Consider the following 22,107-nt stretch of genomic DNA (forward strand, 5'->3'; position numbering starts at 1 on the left):
CCTGCCTGTACTTCTGGTAGTTCTCGATCCACATACTGCTGAAGTCTAGCTTGTAGGATTTTAAGCATGACTTTACTAGCATGAGAAATGAGTGCAATGGTGCGATAGTTTGAACATTCTTTGGCACTGCCTTTCTTTGGAATTGGAATGTAAACTGATCTTTTCCAATCCTGTGGCCACTGTTGAGTTTTCCAAATTTGCTGGCAAATTGAGTGTAGCACTTTTACTGCACTGTCTTTTAAGATTTTGAATAGCTCAGCTGGAATACTGTCACCTCCACTAGCTTTGTTGTTGCTCAGCTTTTCTAAGGCCCACTTCACCTCACATTCTAGGATGTCTGGCTCGAGGTCAGTGACCACCTCATTGTGATTATCTGGGACGTTAAGCTCATTCTTGTATAGTTCTTCTGTGTAATTTTGCCACCTCTTCTTAATCTCTTCTGCCTCTGTTAGGTCCCTGCCATTTTGGTCCTTTATCATGCCCATTTTTGCATGAAACGTTCCCTTCATCTCTCCAATTTTCTTGAAAAGATCTCTGGTCCTCCCTATTCTATTGTTTTCTTCTATTTCTTTGCACTGTTCATTTAAGAAGGCATTCTTATCTCTTCTAGCTATTCTCTGGAATTCTGCATTCAATTGGGCATATCTATGTTTTTCTCCCTTGCCTTTCGCTTCCCTCCTTTCCTCAGCTATTTGCAAAGCTTCCTCAGACAGCCATTTTGCTTTCTTGCATTTCTTTTTCTTTGGGATGGTTTTGGTTGCTACCTGTTGTACAATGTCGCGAACCTCTGTCCATAGTTCTTCAGGCACTCTGTCTATCAGATCTAATTCCTTAAATCTATTTGTCACCTCTACTGTATATTCAACAGGGATATGATTTAATTCATACCTGAGTGGCCTAGTGCTTTTCCCTACTTTCTTCAGTTTAAGCCTAAACTTTGCAAGGAGAAGCTCATGGTCTGAGCCACAGTCAGCTCCTGGTCTTGTTTTTACCGACTGTATAGAGCTTCTCCATCTTTGGCTGCAGAGCATATAGTCAATCTGATTTCTGTGTTGACCGTCTGGTGATGTCCATGTGTAGAGCCGTCTCTTGGGTTGTTGGAAAAGAGTGTTTGCTATGACCATCGTATTCTCTTGACAAAATTCTATCAGCCTGTGCCCTGCTTCATTTTGTACTCCAAGGCCAAACTTGCCTGTTATTCCAGTTATCTTTTGGCTTCCTACTTTAGCATTCCAATCCCCCATGATGATAAGGACATCATTTTTTGGTGTTACTTCTATAAGGTGCTGTAGGGCTTCATAGAACCGGTCAATTTCATCCTCTTCAGCACTGGTGGTTGGGGCATAGACTTGGACTACTGTGATATTGAATGGTTTGCCTTGGATTCGAACTGAGATCATTCTGTCATTTTGAGGATTGTATCCCAGTATTGATTTTCCTACTCTTTTATTGACTATGAAGGCTACTCCATTTCTTCTGAGGGATTCTTGCCCGCAGTAGTATACCTGATGGTCATCTGAATTAAATTCACCCATTCCTGTCCATTTTAGTTCGCTGATACCTAAGATGTCGATGTTCAGTCTTGTCATCTCTTGTTTGACCACGTCCAGCTTGCCTTGATTCATGGATCTTACATTCCAGGTTCCTATGGAGAAAAAATCTTTACAGCATCGGACTTTCCTTTCACCACCAGACATATCCACAGCTGAGCGTCCTTTCGGCTTTGGCCCAGTCGCTTCATTCTTTCTGGCGCTACTAGTACTAGCCCTCTGCTCTTCCCCAGTAGCATATTGGACGCCTTCCGACCTGAGGGGCTCATCTTCCAGCGTCATATCGTTTTGCCTTTTGGTACTGTCCATAGGGTTTTCATGGCAAAGATACTGGAGTGGGTTGCCATTTCCTTCTCCAGTGGATCACGTTTTGTCAGAACTCTCAGCTATGACCTGTCCGTCTTGGGTGGCCCTGCACGGCATAGCTCATAGCTTCATTGAATTACGCAAGCCCCTTCGCCACGACAAGGCAGTAATCCATGAAGGGGTGTAATTTAATAACAAAACATAAATATGTATGGTTTTATTATGTGTAGTTTAATAAAGAGTATGTGTAGTTTAATGAAGAGAAGGGTGAGGGGTGACATGATAGCAGTGTTCCAATATCTCAGGGGCTGCCACAAAGAAGAGGGAGTCAAGCTATTCTCCAAAGCACCTGAAAGCAGGACAAGAAGCAACGGATGGAAACTAGTCAAGGAGAGAAGCAACCTAGAACTAAGGAGAAACTTCCTGACAGTTAGAACAATTAACCAGTGGAACAATCTGCCTCCAGAAGTGGTGAATGCTCCAACACTGGAAGTTTTTAAGAAGAGACTGGCCAGCCACTTGTCTGAAATGGTATAGGGTTTCCTGCCTGAGCAGGGGGTTGGACTAGATGACCTCCAAGGTCCCTTCCAACTTCTTCTTCTTCTTCTTCTTCTTCTTCTTCTTCTTCTTCTTCTTCTTCTTCTTCTTCTTCTTCTTCTTCTTCTTCTTCTTATTATTATTATTATTATTATTATTATTATTATTATTATTATTATTATTATTATTATTATTATTATCACAAACCATGAAAAACTCCTTATTGAATAGGCTGATTTATATCTGGGTAGTATTTTCCCAAGGATTTCAAATGCCTTGGTTTTCCAGTGCAAATGACAAAACAAAACTTGGCATTAAATGAAGACTATAAATCTTGATGGTCACAAAACTCAAATGTTATTGATGTACTTGTAAAATGTCCATCATTATGTCAAAGATGGTAGAGAGAGAATCTGTTGCAATAACTCATGAGCCTCACTGGTGAATAATCTATGTCACAGGCTGATTTTAGCTGCATCTTTAATTTCCCTATCTCTTGTAGGAATAAATGGCATTATTTTATCTATACTGTATAAGCAATGAAGAATTAGATGTTTTAATGTTCTCTACTGTTTTTATTTTTTACTGCTTTTATTGTTTTAAAATGTTTTTAATTTTTTTTATAGTAATACATGTTTTGAGTTGTAAGCTGCCCAGAATCATTTACTGAGATGGACAGCTATAGAAATCAAATAAATAAATAAACAAATAATAAAATAAAATGACATAAAGTAACCTTCCCCAATCTGATGCCTCTTGGTAGGTGCATCTGAAACTCCAGGCATCTCCAGCAGAACTTCTCGTCCAAGTCAACTTGTCAGACACCAAGTTAGAAAAGATTGTTTTAGGTCTTAATTCAAAGGTAGAGCAATTCATAGTTCAGTTGCTTCTTAAACAAATGTGTTCATGTTATAAGCACATCTGAACTTTCATCAGAAATATGTGACGGATGACAATTGGGTTAATTTGGTGGTGCCACACAGTTTAAGGAGACCTTTAGACCTTTTTCTTCCCCTTTACTTTCAACCAATTGGTTCAAATGTACAATGGCCAGTATCTCACTTGACTAATGCTTGGTTCTATATTTGCAGCTATGTCTTCTTATCTTTGTATTCTTAAATCCGAACTTCCTGGTGCTATAGCAGGACTTCTGAATGGAGACCATAGTGGGTAAGGAGATATTTAAAATTATTCCATGAGGGGAAATACAATCATTTCCTTTGCATGCCTCTGGAAAAAAAAGATAGATGGGACTTTGCAGATGTCCACACCTGTGCTTACCAGTTTGCAGTCTGAATGTGAAGAACAAGTGTAATTCCTTGCTGACTTAGTCCATAGTGATTAATAGGAGCCTGCAAGTTATAGCTTGCTGTCAGCATCTTTTATATCTGCAACTCTAATAAAAATATTTTGTTCTTATTTATGCCAAATGAGGAATTCTTGGAGTGAGTTTGCAAATTCAGCAGGACTATGTGACAACAATTTTTCCCAAGCTGGACTGTTTTAGGCTGAAAATAGATGATTAGATGTGTTCATCTTTCCACCTGCATATTTTAAAAAGTCCTTGTACATTAGGAAATCAGGATAACAAGGCAAGAAGCATAGCTAATGTGTCACTTTTTACATTTCAATAGACAAGCATTGAAATATGCACACGTTCTTTGAAGTGGTATGGTTATTACAGTCTTCCCAACTTAGGGTCTTCCAGATAGTTTGAGCAAAGATTCCAGAATTCTTGGTGGTAAAACTATCTGAAGAATAGATTGGGTCTAATAGTTATATAAACTGAGGTTGAAGTATATTGAAAACCCTTTTCTGGGGCTACCTCAAGTGCTTTTTCCATTACCTTGCTCTTCCTGTTCAGCTGGACAGAATTCCATTGTTTCCCTTTCTGATTGGAAAATTCAATTTTCTAACTCAAGGTCTGATGTATGCAAGCCTTATTTAATTGTCTTTTAGATCAACTGGAACTTCATGTAAAAGAAACCAATGGATTCTTTTTTCTTGTAGAAACAGCCCCAAGTTGTATTTCTGTTTTCCTTACTGCTGGCTTCACAAGGTGACCTCATCCCATATATTTCATACAGAGAGAATTTGACATGAATATTTTTCCCTTTGCAAAATAAAATACTACCAAGATGAAACCTAATTTCTATTGGATTTTGTCACTTGCCAAAGGAACCACACTAGGCATAAAACATAAGAACTGAATCTGTGCTTCAGCTTGAACCTTTTAAACTACTCTTTTCATTTTACTGTATTAAACTTTTTTAAAATCAGCTAAGCAAAATTTGGCAGGTATCAACATTTTTAAATATTTTTGTTTTTGGTGAGTAGTTCCTAGAGTTGCCTTCGGGAATTGTTCCAGTTTCATATATATTTTATAATTCTTCCAATTTGGCTGTGTAGCTACGTCCACTATATTTTTACTATTAACTCAAAATCAAACACACACACACACAGAAGAACACATATATAAACACACATATAGTGTGGCTTAGTTTTCTGACAAAAATGTTCCAATGTTGCTCTTGTTTTGAATAAGCTGCCTTTGTTCCTGCTTGGTTGCTTTTCTAGTCTTCGGCTTTCATGAATTTGAACTTTTATCATTAAAAATATACTTTTCGAATGGTAAGTCAGTTAAAAATATTTTAGGTTTTTTTTTAAAGGCAACAGCAGCAGAAGTATTTTCATTGTTCATCCTTGGACTGACAGAGCTAATACTATATGATGACTCCCTATTCATGAGAAGGCAAGGCCATGAAAGGGTTCCTTCCTGTTTTCCTGGAAGAAGCATCAGAATTAACCTTCTCAACCCCCCTCCGCCCCAAACTCTGAAAAAAGAAATAAAAGAGTGAATGATTATACAGTCTACCACAAGAAAGTAATTATCTCCTCTCCTTGCCACATAGCCAACAGAATCAAAAGATTCCCAAGATTGGGAAAACTAGGCAATGCAAGGTTCTGCACCTCTCTAGTGAATGCAATCAAATGTCACCAGCACTTCACAGATAAAATGGAAGACACCATGTTTTTATTACTTGTATTTGTATTACTGTTAGCTGCCCAGGGTTGCATGCCACAAAATAGGAGGCCATATATATTAGTCAATCAATCAAATAAATTAGCAACCTCTAAGAGGTGAGCAGGTGATTCTAATATTAGTAGTCCTTCAAGAATTATGGATATGCTGTTCCAGCACAACCAGACCCCTTTCTCATTAGGGCAGAAGAAACAGCAGCAAAGGAGCTGGGTGATGGCCTGAACTGAACAAAAAGGAAGCTCAAAACTGTCAGTTTAATACCATTGCTCTAGACTTTTAGTTGCGCAATATTGGAAGAAGGAGGAACTGCCTTCTATAGAAGAGTGGACTTTGGAAGTTTCTAACTTGGCAGAAATGGCAAAGATTTCAGCATATTTGAAAGAACAATCGCAACAGAGATATATTGTGGAATGGAGAAGATGGATTGAATATATACAGAATAAATATGGGACTAAAAAGTTTCATTTAGCATTTGAATAAGTATTGGTTTTATATGATGTATTATTAGTTATTTGTTATTGGTTAGTAATATAGTTATGTTTAAGTTGAGTTAAAGTGCAATAGAATTTAGTGTTTTATTTTAGCTTGTTAGCATATTTTAGTTTAAGTTTGTAAAGTTTATACCCTGTATTCAGCCCTGGGAAGTCGGGGGGGGGGGGAGGGGAGGGTAAGGGAGGGTAAGGGGCAGGGGAGGGGGAGGGAGGGAGTTTTTCTTTTTAAAAAATGTACTGTAAAACTTTTCAATAAAAAATACCATTGCTCTAGATACCCTTTACAGCAACTCAGCTCTACCACAGAAGAGACTGAGACAGTAGCAACAGCAACAGCTGCATAGTCCTTTACGGCGCTCTCTTACAGTTTACAGAGTCAGCATATTGCCCCCAACAACCTAGGAATAGGTCCTCATTTTACCAAACTCAGAAGGATAGAAGGCTAAGTCAACCTTGAGCTGGTCAGGATTGAACTGCTAGATGTAGGCAGAGTTAGCTTGCAATACTGCATTCTAACCACTGCATCTTCATTGCTCAGTATGAAGTGGCAGCTTACTCCAGCAACCAGAAAGGCTACAACAGGTTCTTTTATACCTCTAGAAGAGAATATATGTAATTCAGGATTGAATTGTAGAGTCCTTAGTGGTTTCTCAGCATAGCTGTTTCCTTGCAGATGTGTCATTACCTAAGTAAGTAGCATCATCAGTGCAAGTGACCATGGGGTTTGCTGGTTTGCTGCTGTTTATATATATTAGCTTGCCTTGCCAGTTTTGTGAGGATGTGGCTTCTTCCTTGGGTTTCCTTGATTAGAGCATTATTTTCTGCCTGATAGTTATATGGTATTGATCCTTGCTTGTCTGAATAGTGGCTGCTGGAGGGAATGTGTTCTAGTCTTTTTGTTTCCTTCCTAGGTTTTTTATTGTCTCTTTTGAATAATATGAATTTCCTCTATTGGCTCTCGGGTCAGGTGAGCACATCTGGGCCAACTGTTTCCTATTCTAGGGAAAAAAGGTATGAGGAGAAAGTGAGCTACCTCAAAGTAGATGCCAGATGCAGAGGAAAATCAAAACCAATTCTTAACAGAGAAATTGAAAAGAGTGTGAGAAGAGAAAAAGGCCCCTTCTTAAATACTGTTAAGAAAGAAAGGGACTATTTGTTGGTGAGATGATACATGAATCCCAGCTCCACTTCAGTGACAAATTCCAGCATCGTCCTCTTACCCTTGTATCATAGTTATATTACAGGGATGAAGGGGGGGAGAGAAAGCCAAAACCTTAGGATAAAACTAGGGAAGTGGAGAAGGGGATAAATACAAATGACAATACAGCTCAAGCAGTGGTTTCTATAAGCACAGGAGCAACATTAGCCTATTTGTTAAATGATCAGAAAGGACTCCATGCCTCTGGGGATTATGAGTAAAGTTTAACAGTACCGTAAGAATGTCAAGACGAAAATATCCCTGCTCAGGTGTTCACCTGGAACAGTACCAATTCTGCTGGTAAAGGTAAAGGTAAAGGTTCCCCCGCACACGAGTGCTAGTCGTTTCCGACTCTAGGGGCCGGTGCTCATCTCCGTTTCAAAGCCGAAGAGCCAGCGCTTGTCCGAGGACGTCTCCGTGGTCATGTGGCCGGCATGACTAGACGCCAAAGGCACACGAAGCGCTGTTACCTTCCCACCGTAGTGGTCCCTATTTTTCTACTTGCATTTTTTACGTGCTTTCGAACTGCTAGGTTGGCAGAAGCTGGGACGAGTAACAGCCGCTCACTCTGTTACGTGGCACTCGGGATTCGACCCGCCAAACTGCCGACCTTCTGATCGACAAGCTCAGCGTCCTAACCCACTGAGCCACCGTGTCCCTGCCTAATTCTGCTGGGCAAGGCAGCAAATAGGCACAACAATACCTACTACCAAATCAATGCCCAACCTGCTATATATAGTATTTTTCTTTGAGACAAGAGTCTCATTGTTACAGTTCTTTGATATCATATTATCAAAGAGCAAGGAAGGCAGCACTAAACTTTGTTTTTTTTTATTCTCTCAATTATATCTTCCAATGGATTTAAGGTGTGAGATTTCCCAGACATCGAGGATGAGCAAGTAATGATTTTGACTCCAGGCTGGTGGTAGTGAGAGATTTCCTTATGAATGTGTTCAAATGATGAACCTAGATGATGTTTAGATCTCTGCAGAAGACCTGATAATGAAAGTAGGATCAGTGACCTTGCTTATAATCGGATCCTTTGATTTATAGACAGATCCTTATTTTTCAGAGGTAATTCTCAAGCCCTTAGCAGCCACGTATTGGCAGGATTCTGAGTCTTCCTTAAGTAGATTTATAGAAAGGGAAAACTTTTTATGTTACCAGAAAACATAGTACCTGGATATGCTTATTTTAGTATCCAACTTATTCCCATGTTGATTAGGATGGTTTCTTGACCATCTTACTAATAAAACGTTGATGCACACGAGAGCTTGACTATTCATTTTCATGATGAAGGAAGAATATGTAGATGTTATGTGGTTGTAATATTTTGGAAACTGTCATCTTCCCAGGCTCCGAGAAGCCCGTTACAGAGGAATTAACTTTAGAGAAAATCTAAATAAATTGTAAAAAGTGTTAGAATTCATGTTCAATTCATCCTAGGATAGAGATTTTTTTTCATTCAAAGAGCACAATATCAGGTTGTAGCAATTTGCAAGGGATTATGGCTAAAATATTGAGGGGTGACACATGCACACAGCAGTGGATTATTAATTCCAGTAATAATTCTTCCTTAATCATGAAAATGAATAGCCAGCTCCCCTGTGTGCATCAATGGAAAACAGTACTCCTGTGGCCTTAACTTTAACCAAGGAGAGCAGGGTAACTGGAAGCATTATTGGTGAGAGGGAATCTTGCATTTTTCCCACCATGGCAACTGTTTTAAGAATACTCATAATGTGCTCTCGCAGTTTCATTGGCTCACAAATATTCGGGACCTCTGGCAAAAGGCATATATACAGATTTATATAGAATAAGAACTGAAGTCTAAATATTAGCCCATCTGACATTTTCAAGAGAATGTGCCAGGACTGCTGAAGACATCTGGCTGTGCCAAAAGTTATATACTGAAGAATAAACTCTTTATTAGAGAATCCTCTCTACCAGTTGGCCTGAATAAGCCAAAGAAAACGTTTTGGAGACATGGTGTTGAAATCCTTGTAAAGGAAAAGAGCTATCACTGAAACAGATTAAAAATATTCATGGCTCATTCTTTAACCATATAGGATAAATATATTAGATCCCATGTATATAGCATCTAATATAATTGACCAGAGTAACTGTATATTAAATTATCATATCAGTCCACCATGTTTTAGAGGGAATCTTTTTTTATTTATGAACAGTTTTTAGTGAGAGTTTGAGAGCATAGTTCTAACCTTGAGAGCTGCTAGCTTCTCTGATTATACTGTTTTTTTCCATAACAAATATTTTTAAATTGCTGTATAAGCAAGAAGCATCTTTCTTGCTTTTGTCAACATCAGCCAAAGACTTAAGTGCTGATAGGGCAGAATTCCCAATTGCCTAAATAACATTTTAAAAAGAGATTCTTGTTCCCATGAGCTTTATATTTCCTTAAATTAATCTATGATGGAGCAGAACTTTCACATCTACCTTTTTGCAATGGATTTTTAAAATAAAAGAAAGGCTTATAAATGAAAAACAGATAGTTGCATGCCAAATCAAGGAAGGAAAGAAAACGTTTGGTTTCAAGGTGGTAGGAGATATGCGATGTGTCATTTTCTAAGAAATTTGGAGACCTCTATTTTAATAATATTTTTGCTAATACACCACCTCACATAGGAGACATTTTATCCCTGCTCCACTGTGTGTGTAAAATACCTTCTCCTCCAAAAGATCATGCTTGCAATCAAATGTGCGCTTTTAATTTGAATTTGTTAAGCAACATTTCTGTGCCAAGAACACATTTTGGGTTTTGAGAGCATGCTGTGGGCCCACTCACAAAATGGCTATCATAGGATATCTCCCTATTCATAAAAGTAGAGTTTCACAAAATGAAAGAGACAAATTAGCTATTTGGGGTGTTCCTTATTATTCAAATGGTGTTTTAGTGAGGTCCAAAGCAATTGCTGCAAATAAATATGATGCAAGAAGTTTATAACATCCTAGTTTCTTATTTATTTGCTTTTTTTACTAAATACTTTTTAAGGTGGAAAAGAGGCTGATAGGCATCCAGGGAAAGGATTTCTCAGGGACCGACATTATCAAACATTAATAGCAGGAATTTTGTAATGTTTGTCTGTCTGTCTGTCTGCTTAGGAATAACACAAGCATATATACCTCTCACCTCTTTATATTATTTTGTTTGGTATTCTTGAGAACTCAGATGCGTCATACTGCTTTGTAAAACATATACTAGCTTGATAAATACATCTTAATATGGATTTTAATTTTTATCTGTTTATCTCAGTATGTAGGTGAAGATATATTGAATTTGTTTGCATTATATCTTCTAATAGTTCTTGGTATCTTGATGGAAGATTACTGCTGCTGATTACCTCAGTTTGTATTGTCTTCCCTCTAGCACTTCTTCCTAAAATTGGTGAGTAATTTTAAAGAGAATATTCCTGTTGTGTAATTTACCGTTGGCAGCCAACTTTTCTTTCTAATAGCAGCTTGATTGAGAGACGTCAGAGAGGCTCTTAATATGAGTTTAAATAAATTAAGGAAAGATTGATCAGGGTAGATTTATTTGCAATTTAGTCTGCCTTCCAGACTTGCCTAGTTAACCTATTAGTTAGATTGCCCATATTTTGTCTGCTCTTCTAAAATTAAACTTTTACAGAAAAACATTAAAGAAATGCATTTACTTATTGTATGCCATTATTGGTAGACCAGTTCTAATTCAGTGCTGTAAAGCTACATAAATGGTCTGTGACAGGCAAGTTGGAATGTTTTTGATGGAGTTTTAAGCCCCAGACACCAAACTCTATAATGAAAAACATACCTACAATGTGAAATTCTTTTAACCTTATACCAGGATCACTTTCTTTATAAATTGTTTCTTATTTTTACTGTTATTTTACAGGCTTTCTTGGCTACACAAGTAGTTTATCATTTTTCTTTATGGTGTACTTTGCTCTTGTGGTAAGTAAAAAGATTCCAGATCATAGCTTATGTTTTCTTTTTATTTTGATCGATTTCAGAATTCCTTTGAAACAGATGTCTGTCTTTAAAAAATTTGTCTTTAAAACCAAAGTATTCCTTCTCCTGTCTTTTACATGCAGCGTATGTGTTTCCTTGTGTGTGGGTAAGTTTTTTGGCTTAAAAAATCAGGAATATGAAAAAAAAACACCATTGTTAATTTTTTTGGACTGTAAAATGCAGTACAGTGTATTTGTTTTTGCTGACAGGGCAATGAAAAATATTAGTCTGCGTGGGATGGAATTTTTCATCCTTACTTCAAACCACCATTTACTGCAACTTGCACAGAAGAAAATGTCATCTTTTCCAAGTAAATTGAATTTACGTGTTAGTTTAATAGCGCAAAGCACAAGAAGCAGCAAAACTCTTCTGAGAAATTTAACATCCATATTAATATATCAAGGTCTTATTCTTTCAGACTGAAAGAAACTCTTTCTTCCCAGTCTGTCTCTGTGTCAAATAGGTCATTCAGTGCTGATGTTTACATTCATCGCTTCTTTTGTGATCTATGGAAAACAGTAAGGGTGTGCATTTGGTTTAGATTTACTTCTACTGTGCTTTCTGCAACAGTAAAGAATATGTAGAAATGGATACATTTCAGGATAGGTTTAGAAATGAGTTATCTTCAAAACCAACATCTCTATGTGCAGGGGCCACAAATGTGTATTCAAGCAATTGATATGTTTTAAACGTTCCCGCATATGCTGGTAACAACTGTGTCATCTATATCTTGGAGGTATTTATTTATTTAATCAAATTTATATACCACCCATCTCATCTAAGTGACTCAGGGCAGTTCACAAATAAAAACCATGAAAAGTGATATAGTTCAAAACAGTATTAAAAACAGAGTTAAAGAGATAAGAGTTACAGAGGTTAAAAAAAAATAAAAGGCAGAGGGAGTGCCCTTAAGACACCAACCACCCCCATGGAATACATACCATTCTTAGACACCCATACCAGTTGGCAGAGCCAGATCTTGACGCTGTTCTGGAAGTGTGGGAGAATGGGTCTTACCTCACCTCTGGGGGCAAGATGTTCCATAGGGTATGGGCCACAGCAGAGAAGACTCTTTTCCTAGGTTCTGCCAGCCAAAATGTTTTAGTGTTAGGGGATTTGGGGATAGGACATATTTATACACATTGGCCAAGTTGAGAGATGGTGTATCATTGCCTCTTTCAAGGTTTGTGGCATCACGTTCTTCCTTAAGGAAGAGTTCACTATCTTTTACATCCAATCCCTTATTCCCTACCTCACCACCTAGGAGTGTAGCCTAAAGGTATTGGATCTCATTCCACACAGAACCCCAATTCCTCAGAATTCACAGGTTCAGAAAAATCTCAGGTGGTCTCACAAGGTATGATGACTATCATCTCATGAGATTTTGAATAAATGCAAGCAATTATATTGGCAAAATGCCTAGCAAAAAGGTCAGCTGGTAAAAAAATATATCTTGAACCCCATTTGAGAATGTATATTGGAGGTAGTGAAGGAGGAGAAAATAGAAACTTTATAATACGTTATATTATAGGGAATAGCTTTAATTAGAAGAACATTGAAATGTAACAAAAAAAATCACTGTCTTCCTTTTTTGTCACTGTTCTCCTTTTCTTAGGCTATTTTAATGTGGCGCACTACATGAACCCATTACATATGCTGTCAAAATTACAGATACTTCCATAATCCAGAAAGGTTGCTGATCCTTGGGTGCAAAAAATACCTTCTATTCAATTGAAAAGGGAATCCATAGCTAAATCCACAGATATGCTCACGTGGTCTCTGGAAGAGAGTGAATAAGGACTAGTGAATTGTTCTTCTGCTCCCTTTCCCTTCCACTATCATATATATTCAGGAGTGCCATTGCACACATGTTCCTTCTTGGTGGGTTGTCTCCCATTATTGTGTGATACTGTACTTTCAAAGCAAGCAACTCTCAAAGAAATTATTGCCCCCCCCCCTTTTCTTTGGGTAGTTAACCCATGGGCCTGGGTAAGATTACTTTACTACTTGGCTGTTAGTAAGAGGTTACCACTTTACCTATTTATCTTCCTTTGAGTGCAAAGATTGGCTTTCAGTGGCTCATGTTAATCACTAGAGTAATAACTGAGTGCTATGCGTGCTGATGCTGTTTTAATTTTCAGTCACATTGATGTGTAAAGAAAACTGGCAGAGGGCATCAAATAGGTACAAGTGAAACCAGAACAGAGTGATAATTATTTATATGTGTGTGAATTTATCTATTTCATTATGCCCCCATCACTCCCATTTTCTTTTAAATGGTTGCTCTTTGACCTAGGATAGATTGATGGAAGAAGAAATTAAAGCAAATGAAATAGCAATAACAGCCATGCTTAAACATCATCATTCTCTCTCTGCCTTCCACCTGAGCAGGCATGCTTTGCTGAAGTTCGGTGCTTTCCCTGTAGAATAATAAGCAGTGCCCCTTGACTCTCTTGTCTTGTGTTGACTTGCAGGCAAACCTTACTTTTCCTGTGTTTTTAAGAAGATAAAAATCACATAAAGGCTGTCCTGCAAAAATGCCATCCAGAGTGGAAGACAACCAGTCCATTAAGGAATTGAACTATAGGATAAAAATCAGACTTCAAAGCTGTCAAAATCTCTCCCTAAGGGCAGCATCTTTCAAGATCTCCAAAATATTTTTGCCAAGTCTAGGAGATGATAATCTTCTGCAAGCTCAGCAACCTTCTGTGAGCTAAATTGCCATTCATTAATACCTACTTGGGCTTACCTGCATCCAGTATGTCTCAGTTCCTTGGCAGGTCCAGTGACAGATCACTTATTCACCATCCTGTTTGTTGTAAAAGGATTATAACCAGATAGTCTGGGAGGGAGATGGCTGTGTACACTGTATCTAAATGATGTCTTAACCATGTTCTTAGGTATTTTTGTTGTAACACACATTTTACTTGATTCTGGTTTGTTTGCCAAGTTCTGTTCCCAAGTAAAAGTCCCAGTTGTTTAATGATTTTGCGTGAGCTTGATAATACTAGAACTATTCATTCTCTCAGTGCCTAACTGATGACCAATCAGGGATTATTCAAAACAATTATTCTCTGCATTTAATAGCACATAAATCTCACTGGTTGTTGTCACTAGGGGTTGTTTTTATTGTTGTTTGGTATTTTGCTCTTCTGGTCAGTTGGATTTTGATACGTTGCCTTTGGGTTGTAAGCAGTCCAGAATCTTTGGAAATCTGTTGGAGAATATAATAAAATAAAATATATAGTCAAAATATGCCCAACAAATTTTTTTGAAGAACTTAAAGAGTGAAGAATATTAAGACAAGCAACAAAAACATTTAAATGAATTTCAAAGAAGTAAATAATCAGAGAAATTGTTTGGCCATTGAATAACAGGGGCATTTAGGAAGTGGAGGAAATTACCACGAATTGTATGAATTCTTCATCCCTGTTTTCACTTCTGAAGATGCAGGCCAGATACTGTGTCTGAACTGCATTTTTCAGGAAAGGGATGGGTAAACTAGGCAAAGTAACAAGAGATAAATGCAATTGACAAATTAAAAACAAAAAAATCCTTGGCTCCAGATGGTATCTGTCAGGAGGCTGTTTAAAAATTAAAATATGAAATTGCTGGTTTTTTGACAGAAATAGGCAATTTCTCTTTAAGAACAGCATTTGCTCCCAAAGACAGGAAGAGAGCCAGCAAGACTCCAAACATAGAAAATCACAGTCAAGTGAGCTTATTCATTCCAGGTAAAATGGTAAAAAGCATTACCAAAGAAAAATAATTTATAGCTTCTTTTCAGCATGTTATTCTAATATGGCTTCTGCAAGAATAAATCTCATCTTTGTAAGTACAGGTATCTAAATACATCTTGGCACCTGGATAACCTTTAAAGGCCCTTTATTGTTACTCTGCCAAGTGCTTGTCTACTGCATATTTCTTAACTGCTGATTCATTTACTTCTAATAATCAATATTAAAAGATAGAATCTACCCACTACCCAATATTTTCACTATCAGTTCTAAAGCCAGTTGCTGTACCTGGTCTCATTAGTTTGGTCTTAAATATAATTGTAGGCCCATTGTTTTTTTTAAACTTTGCTCCTTGACTTCTTAAGTTACTACAGCTTCCAGACATTTGCATTTTCAGCTATCAAAATCACGTCATCTGCATTGCACAAGTCATTTATATTTCTTCCTCCAGTTTTAAAACCACGCTGATCATCTTCCAATACATCTTCGGTAATATACATTCAGCATAAACGTTGAATAAAAAGGGAGGGGGAGTACATAGCCTTGACTCACTTCATTGCTAAGCTGAAGCCAGTCTCAGTCTTTTCTGGATTATGGCTTCCTGACTTATGTGTGGGTTTTGCATGAGGACAGTGAAATGGCCCGAGTTCCCTATTTTCCTGTGAATATTCCACACCTTATGATAATCAAACATGATAATCATGTTTACACAAACAGTAAAGCATATACAGGTAGTCCTCGACTTACACAATTGACTGGGCACAATTGAGCCCAGAATTGTTAAGTGAGACATTTATTATGTGAGTTTTGTCCCCTTTACAATATTTCTTGCCACAGTTGTTAAGTGAATTACTGAAGTTAAGTTAGTAACCCAGTTGTTAAGTAAATCTGGCTTCCCCATTGACTTTTGCTTGTCAGACGATCACATGACCATGGGACACAACAACACATCATCAATATGAGCAGTTGCCAAGCATCTGAATTTTAATCACAGGACCATGGAGATGCTGCAAACGTTATAACTGAAAAATGGTCATAAGTCACTTTAATCAATGCCATTGTAACTTTGAATGATCACTAAATGAACTGTTGTAAGTTGAGGACTCCCCGTACCAACTTCCTTTTGTCATTTTTTGCCTTTCTCAATTGTCCATTGTGCACCACCAATAATATCTCTTCTTCCTTGACTTTTTCTAAAGCCAGCTTGAATAGCTAGGATTTCCCTTTCTCTTAAGGGCTCTGATCTGTGTTGGATGATCCTAAGTATTATTTTGCTAGCATGGATAAGGATATTATGCAATGTTTACATACAATGATTTCTTCTCTTTCTGGTTTTGGTATGTGAACTGAGGTCTTCCAATCTCTTGTTCATTTTGTCATTCTTCAGATTTGCTGGCATAGTTTAATCTACTAAATTAATTCTATTAGTTCCTGTAGTCTTCTGATTTGGTAATGACCAATTCATAGAATAATAGAGTTGGAAGGGACCTTAGAGGTCTTTTAGTCCACCCCCCTGCTCATGGAGGGAGACAGAGGGCAGCAGACCTTTCATAGGGAGTTTGCAGAGAAGGGGGACTCCCATGTTCCTAGGCCCCAAGACCAGGAAGGGTCCCTTGAAGGTCCGCCCAGTGGTGGCTGCCCTCCTTCTGCAGGTTGTAACTCCAAGGAACTCACATGGGGTGGACAGAGCTGTGAAGGAAGCGGGGAAAAGGCCTGGGGCAGGGAAAGGCTGAGACTCCAAGAGCTTCAGCCCAGCTGGAGCAGTAGGCCGAAGCCTTGGGGCTCCCGTATTCACTGGGCTCGGATGGGGCCACTCCGGCTGCTTCTATGGCTGGCCTCCCGTCCCATTATGAGAAAGTGCTAAGTTTCCCTTCTAGGACTAGAAGTGAGCTGTAGTGTTAGCTTTACTCTTTGTAAGGAAAAGGTTTCGCATAAAGCTGAAAATGTTTATGTGTGAATATTATTCAGTTTAAGCATATTATTTAGCACTTCTAGTGTTAATTAAAATAAATAAATGCTAAAGGAAATTTTCAGAGGTCTATTAAATCCAATTATATTTCCCTGATCTATTTTTTTATTTTTATTTTTGGTCTTGAAAGGTGAAAATATAATGTATGGTGATACCTGCTGTACTTTAGTTTGCATATCATTTTCTTGCTATCTTAAGTACATACCTTTTAATATGTTCCAGGAATCCAAAATCTGACCTGGGCATATGGAAGCAATATTTTTATAGTAATATAATTTTCTCCTTTTGGTTTTTGGGCAAAGCTTCTGCTCAGGTTATTGCCTGTGAGGACAAATATTAATATTGGCTACAGATATGGGCTTGGACCCAAGAATTGAAATTCTGCCTCAGCTAGAGACTCCCTGGGTGATCTTGATCTGTTTTCCTTCTTTTTTATCATTATTAACAGCTTGCCTCATAGGGATATTATGAGAATGAGTGATCTGAGGAAGGAAAACTATTCTCTGAAACTGCTCAAAATGGTGATCTAAGAATAATGAATGGAGTGTGGAATTTTGTCCTATAAATGGAACATTTTTTTAGTTTTTCAGTATTCAGTGTTTTCTCTCTCTCTCTCTGTCCCTGCCCCCTCCTTCCTCACTGCCTTTCAGCTTTGGGTAAGCAACCATTAGGGATTCTTTTACATTACAGAAATTTATTAAGTTTTCTTAGTATACTTCCTTTGCAATTCTTAATAAAGCTTCCCAGTCATTATGCTCTAAAAGTACAGGCTGTTATTAATATTTATTAAATTTATATGCTTCCCATCCCCGATAAGATGATTTTAACTTGACAAATGACTGATCTCTTTCAAATCAGTTAATGTACTATGATTACTCTAAATTAATAAAATATAATGTTGTAAGGGCTTTATATTCATTTCTCAGTGTTTATTGTGATCTTTGATTTGCTTTGTTGTCCAATGATTTCAAGAGGTGGAATCTAGTTCTTAAATATCCAATGGATAGTAAATAGCATTTTGGATTTATAGCATTTCAAGAGGTTCAAGGTTCGCTTGACAAATTGCTCTTCTGTGAATAAAAGAAATGTTGGAAGGGACCTTGGAGGTCTTCTAGTCCAACCCCCTGCTCAGGCAGGAAACCCTATACCATTTTGGACAAATAGCTGTCCAGTCTCTTCTTAAAAACTTTCAGTGTTGGAGCATTCACAGCTTCTGGAGGCAGGTTGTTCCACTGATTAATTGTTCTAACGGTCAGGAAATTTCTCCTTAGTTCTAGGTTGCTTTTCTCTTTGGTTAGTTTCCATCCATTGCTTCTTGTCCTGCCTTCGGGCGCTTTGGAGAATAGCTTGACTCCCTCTTGTTTGTGGCAACCCCTTCAAATATTGGAACACTGCTATCATGTCACCCCTTGTCCTTCTGTTCATAAAACTAGACATACCCAATTCCAGCAACTATTATGTAATTTGGGGTTCATGATAGGAAGGACTACACTTGCATCATACACATAAAATATATTGACTCTTACCTATACCTAAACATGCCAACTGCAAGAGTGTTAAAAATGAAAGGAATGGTCCCCAAGAATTATTTAGTCTCTTCTTCATCAGAGTGCCTTGAGACAGTTAGTATAGTGCTCATAATTAGGTGGGCACTGAGAGGAAATTTGCAAACATTCAGACTTAAAACTATGTTCACTTCTCTGGATAAAAACCATTTGCCACTGCGCAGAACACTATTGGATTGATGTTGATTATTGAAGGGAATATTGAAGGGAATATTGACCTTTTTGGACACCCTTCCCCACCATTTGGTACTTTCTAAGGAAAAGGTAGAAACAAGGTTCAGTGTCCTGTAGCTTGGTCTTGTACATATTGCCGTTTCGGAGATAGCCCTTGAGATAGTACTTTCATGAGCTTGTCTGAACAAGACAAAGTAAACAAGACCTGATTAGTAAAAAGATAGAAAAAGTCTTTCAGATATCCCCAAACTGAAAATTATGGAGATGTCTCCGTGTAGTCATCAGAAGTTGAGCTTGATGCGAAGGACACTTTATATATAAATCGCCATAGGACTTCCTTATATGACTTCTTTGCTCAGTCTGAGGAGCAAAGAGAAGCTGAATGCAAGCAAAGGTGAGCTCTTGATCCTTTGTGACCTTCTCAATCAGTTTTTGAGCATAAGGGCTATTTCCCACCATTCTTACTTACTCTATCAAATCACAAGTGCTCCAGTGCCAAAGAAAATTCTGTATGAGTAAACCATTATTTTTAAATATAACAGACATATTTACAATGGGGTTCTCCAGATATGCTGATCTACTATTCTTATCATTTCTGGTTATATATTTAAAAACTATGCTGATTAGCATGATAAACCTTAATTTGTGATTGGATGCAATATGGTCACCATTAACTGAACTCTTACTTTTTTTCTTTTTATAGATAATGATTAAAAAGTGGTCCATTCCTTGTCCTCTGCCACTAAACTTTGCTACAGGATTTTCCCAGGTATTAAACTGCTTTAAATCTGAAATTAATTGTTCTTGTATTTTCTACAGGCCTTTTATTTCTAAACTACCAACTGTTATGCAGTAAAATGATTACTTTAACAATAATTTATAATACCTTGAAATAGCACAGATGGTTTGCTGAATTAGAGATACAGCGTTCCGTGCGCCTTTGGTGTCTAGTCATGCCGGCCACATGACCACGGAGATGTCCTCGGACAAGCGCTGGCTCTTCGGCTTTGAAACGGAGATGAGCACCGGCCCCTAGAGTCGGAAACGACTAGCACGCATGTGCGGGGGAACCTTTACCTTTACCTTATATATTATTGTATCAGTAGAATTACACTATCCAAGATTATCGGTTTTGCATGCAACATACCTATGTCTTTTTCTTATTAATTTATGTGGATGCATTGGACTACAAAGAAAGAGAGAATCTGGAAAGGAACTATTCATCTGGAATAATTTATTACTGAATAAGATGAGTTTCCCCCCATATCTTAAACCATTTCTGTTTTGTTGACAGTTGCAGTAGGCTGCTACATGGTTTTGAAAGTAATTGAGGATTACTTTAAAGTGATTAGTATAAATGTGGCCTTTATTAAATCTTTTTTGTAAGTTTACTGGTAGGAATTTGAAATAGTTTTTAAATTATGTAATTTGAACCCAGCTGGTGTGCTTTTTTGGTTTTGTTTTTACATAGGTTTCAAATTCTACTAGAGACTGTAATGCACAACTTTTTAATTTCTCCAAGGAGGTAATGTAAAATTTCCTTTTAACAGTTTAAAAGAGTTTACAAAAATGTGTTGAAGCATTAGAATTACTGATAAAAAAGAATATTTTGTAGCTCGGGCTTGAACTGCGGAGTTCCTTAGAATTATCATATTAGAATTAGCGTTAAAATTAGCCAGAGCTTCTCAGTATGACTGTCTTCGTGTATAGTACTTCCTAAGGATGTTAATTGGAATTGTGTCCTAATACTCTTTAATATCAGCTGGTGATCTTTTACATTGATAAAGAATTCTAGTTTATTTTTTCAAATGGATGCTTTGCAAGCTATAAAGTCTTTATAACTGTTATTATTTCCAATAATGTCTTTGAGCCCTGGTTGAACTCTGTAAGTTTTCTTAGAAAATAAAAATTGTGGGAAACTGCAGCCTAGTATTTTATTTGAAACTGTATTCACCTGCCCAGAAAAAAAGATAAAAGCAGAGATAATAGGGCTCACTGGGCAACAGACAGCCCTACAACATTTTGGTAAATGGGTGCTTTGTAACTCATAACATTTCTCATCTAGCCATGTTATGCACAGTTAAATGTCCTTGCATCTTATTTGTAAGAGAGAACACAACATATTCTCAGAAACTGTTGCCTGCTGAAAATTGTCCACTGTTGCTGTCTTATTAATAATGTATAAAACATAGTGGAATCAGTACAACTTAATTCTTGAATTTTTTGCAAGGGTTTAAAAATTAATATCAAATATTTACAGACTTTATTTCAACACTCTTTCTTTTTTATTTTTTATTAGAGTGCTTATGCCATTCCAACTATGGCTTTCTCATTTCTCTGCCATACATCAGTACTGCCAATTTATTGTGAGCTCCAAAGGTAACATTTAATTTGTAAGTGCAAACAATTTAAAAAGAAGGAGTATTGACATTTGGAAAAAAATCATTTCCTGTTTCATCTAGTGTGAATAATATTGAAAGAGGCCATTTAGGCTCTTTCAGTGCAACCCCTGGTTTGCAGGATTCCAAGTTAACCATCCCAGATAGGTGACGATCTAACTTCAATTTGATCACATCCTATTTATTTAAATTAAGAGGCCGCTTGATGCCAAACAATCCTGGGCCACTTACATATTAACATTCATAATAAAAAGAAAATGAATGTCTGGAATAACACAATAGCCTCCCTCCCCCCAAATAGAACAGCACAACAAAATAACATATTTTTCTAAACTGATAGGAGCTCAGCAACCTCTCTAATCCCCAGCTTGGGAGCAAAGTCAAGTTTTCAGGGACTTAAGGAGCACCCCTTGGAAGGGAACTTTACAGATAAATGAAGGGGATCCCCCCACCTCCATGTGATTAAAACAATGAGACAGTATTAATTGGTTCTTTTAATGTACTGAAGCTCCCTCTATATGATTAAAGGGAGGCGCTTCCAGCTAAAGATCTGCTAGTGTTCCATTCATCTTGCTAAAAGATCCATATCTTTCCTTTTGGGGGAGCCACATGCTTGGAGACTCAAGGACCTGAAGCTCCTTGAATTAACAGACACAAGTGTTCAGGCATTTTACAATTGGATAACATCAAACATGGAAAAATAAATATGTGACGAATAAAGAATACAGCCAAAAAGTGAGAAAAGTGCTAAAGACAATACAGAATTCTGGAAACACCATCAAAGTCATCAATAGCTGGGCCAACCCAATGACACGCTGTTGGAATTATTAACTGGACACAAGCCAAACTGGATAGTTTGGACAAAAAAATAAAAGCTAATGATTATTCACTATGCAATACTTCCCCATAGTGATATTGATAAATTATACCTGCCTTTTTTAAAAAAAATTCCATTTATATCCCGCCCTTCTCCGAAGACTCAGGGCGGCTTACAAGCTTAGCAGTAGCCTTCATTCTATGTATATGCCTGCTTATTAGGGCTTTCACACACACCCCAAGCGGCATTATTACAAAGTCAGCTTAATTGCCCCCAACAATCTGGGTCCTCATTTTACCTACCTCGGAAGAAA

General features: G+C 37.5%; 1 protein-coding gene across 3 annotated transcripts in view; it reads left to right on the forward strand.

The window, feature by feature from the left end:
• Positions 1 to 22,107, forward strand: part of SLC38A6 (solute carrier family 38 member 6) — a 47,941-nt gene that overhangs the window by 19,155 nt on the left and 6,679 nt on the right. For all 3 annotated transcript variants that reach the window (XM_081343969.1, XM_081343970.1, XM_081343971.1), the window contains 6 exons: positions 3,485 to 3,563; positions 10,449 to 10,531; positions 11,018 to 11,076; positions 19,282 to 19,347; positions 20,050 to 20,103; positions 20,878 to 20,957. In XM_081343969.1, the coding sequence (XP_081200095.1) occupies positions 3,485 to 3,563; positions 10,449 to 10,531; positions 11,018 to 11,076; positions 19,282 to 19,347; positions 20,050 to 20,103; positions 20,878 to 20,957 (421 nt within the window). The remainder of the gene's footprint in view (positions 1 to 3,484; positions 3,564 to 10,448; positions 10,532 to 11,017; positions 11,077 to 19,281; positions 19,348 to 20,049; positions 20,104 to 20,877; positions 20,958 to 22,107) is intronic.

This window comes from Vipera berus (genome assembly GCF_964194415.1).
Source record: "Vipera berus genome assembly, chromosome: 1".
NCBI classification, from domain to species: domain Eukaryota; kingdom Metazoa; phylum Chordata; class Lepidosauria; order Squamata; family Viperidae; genus Vipera; species Vipera berus.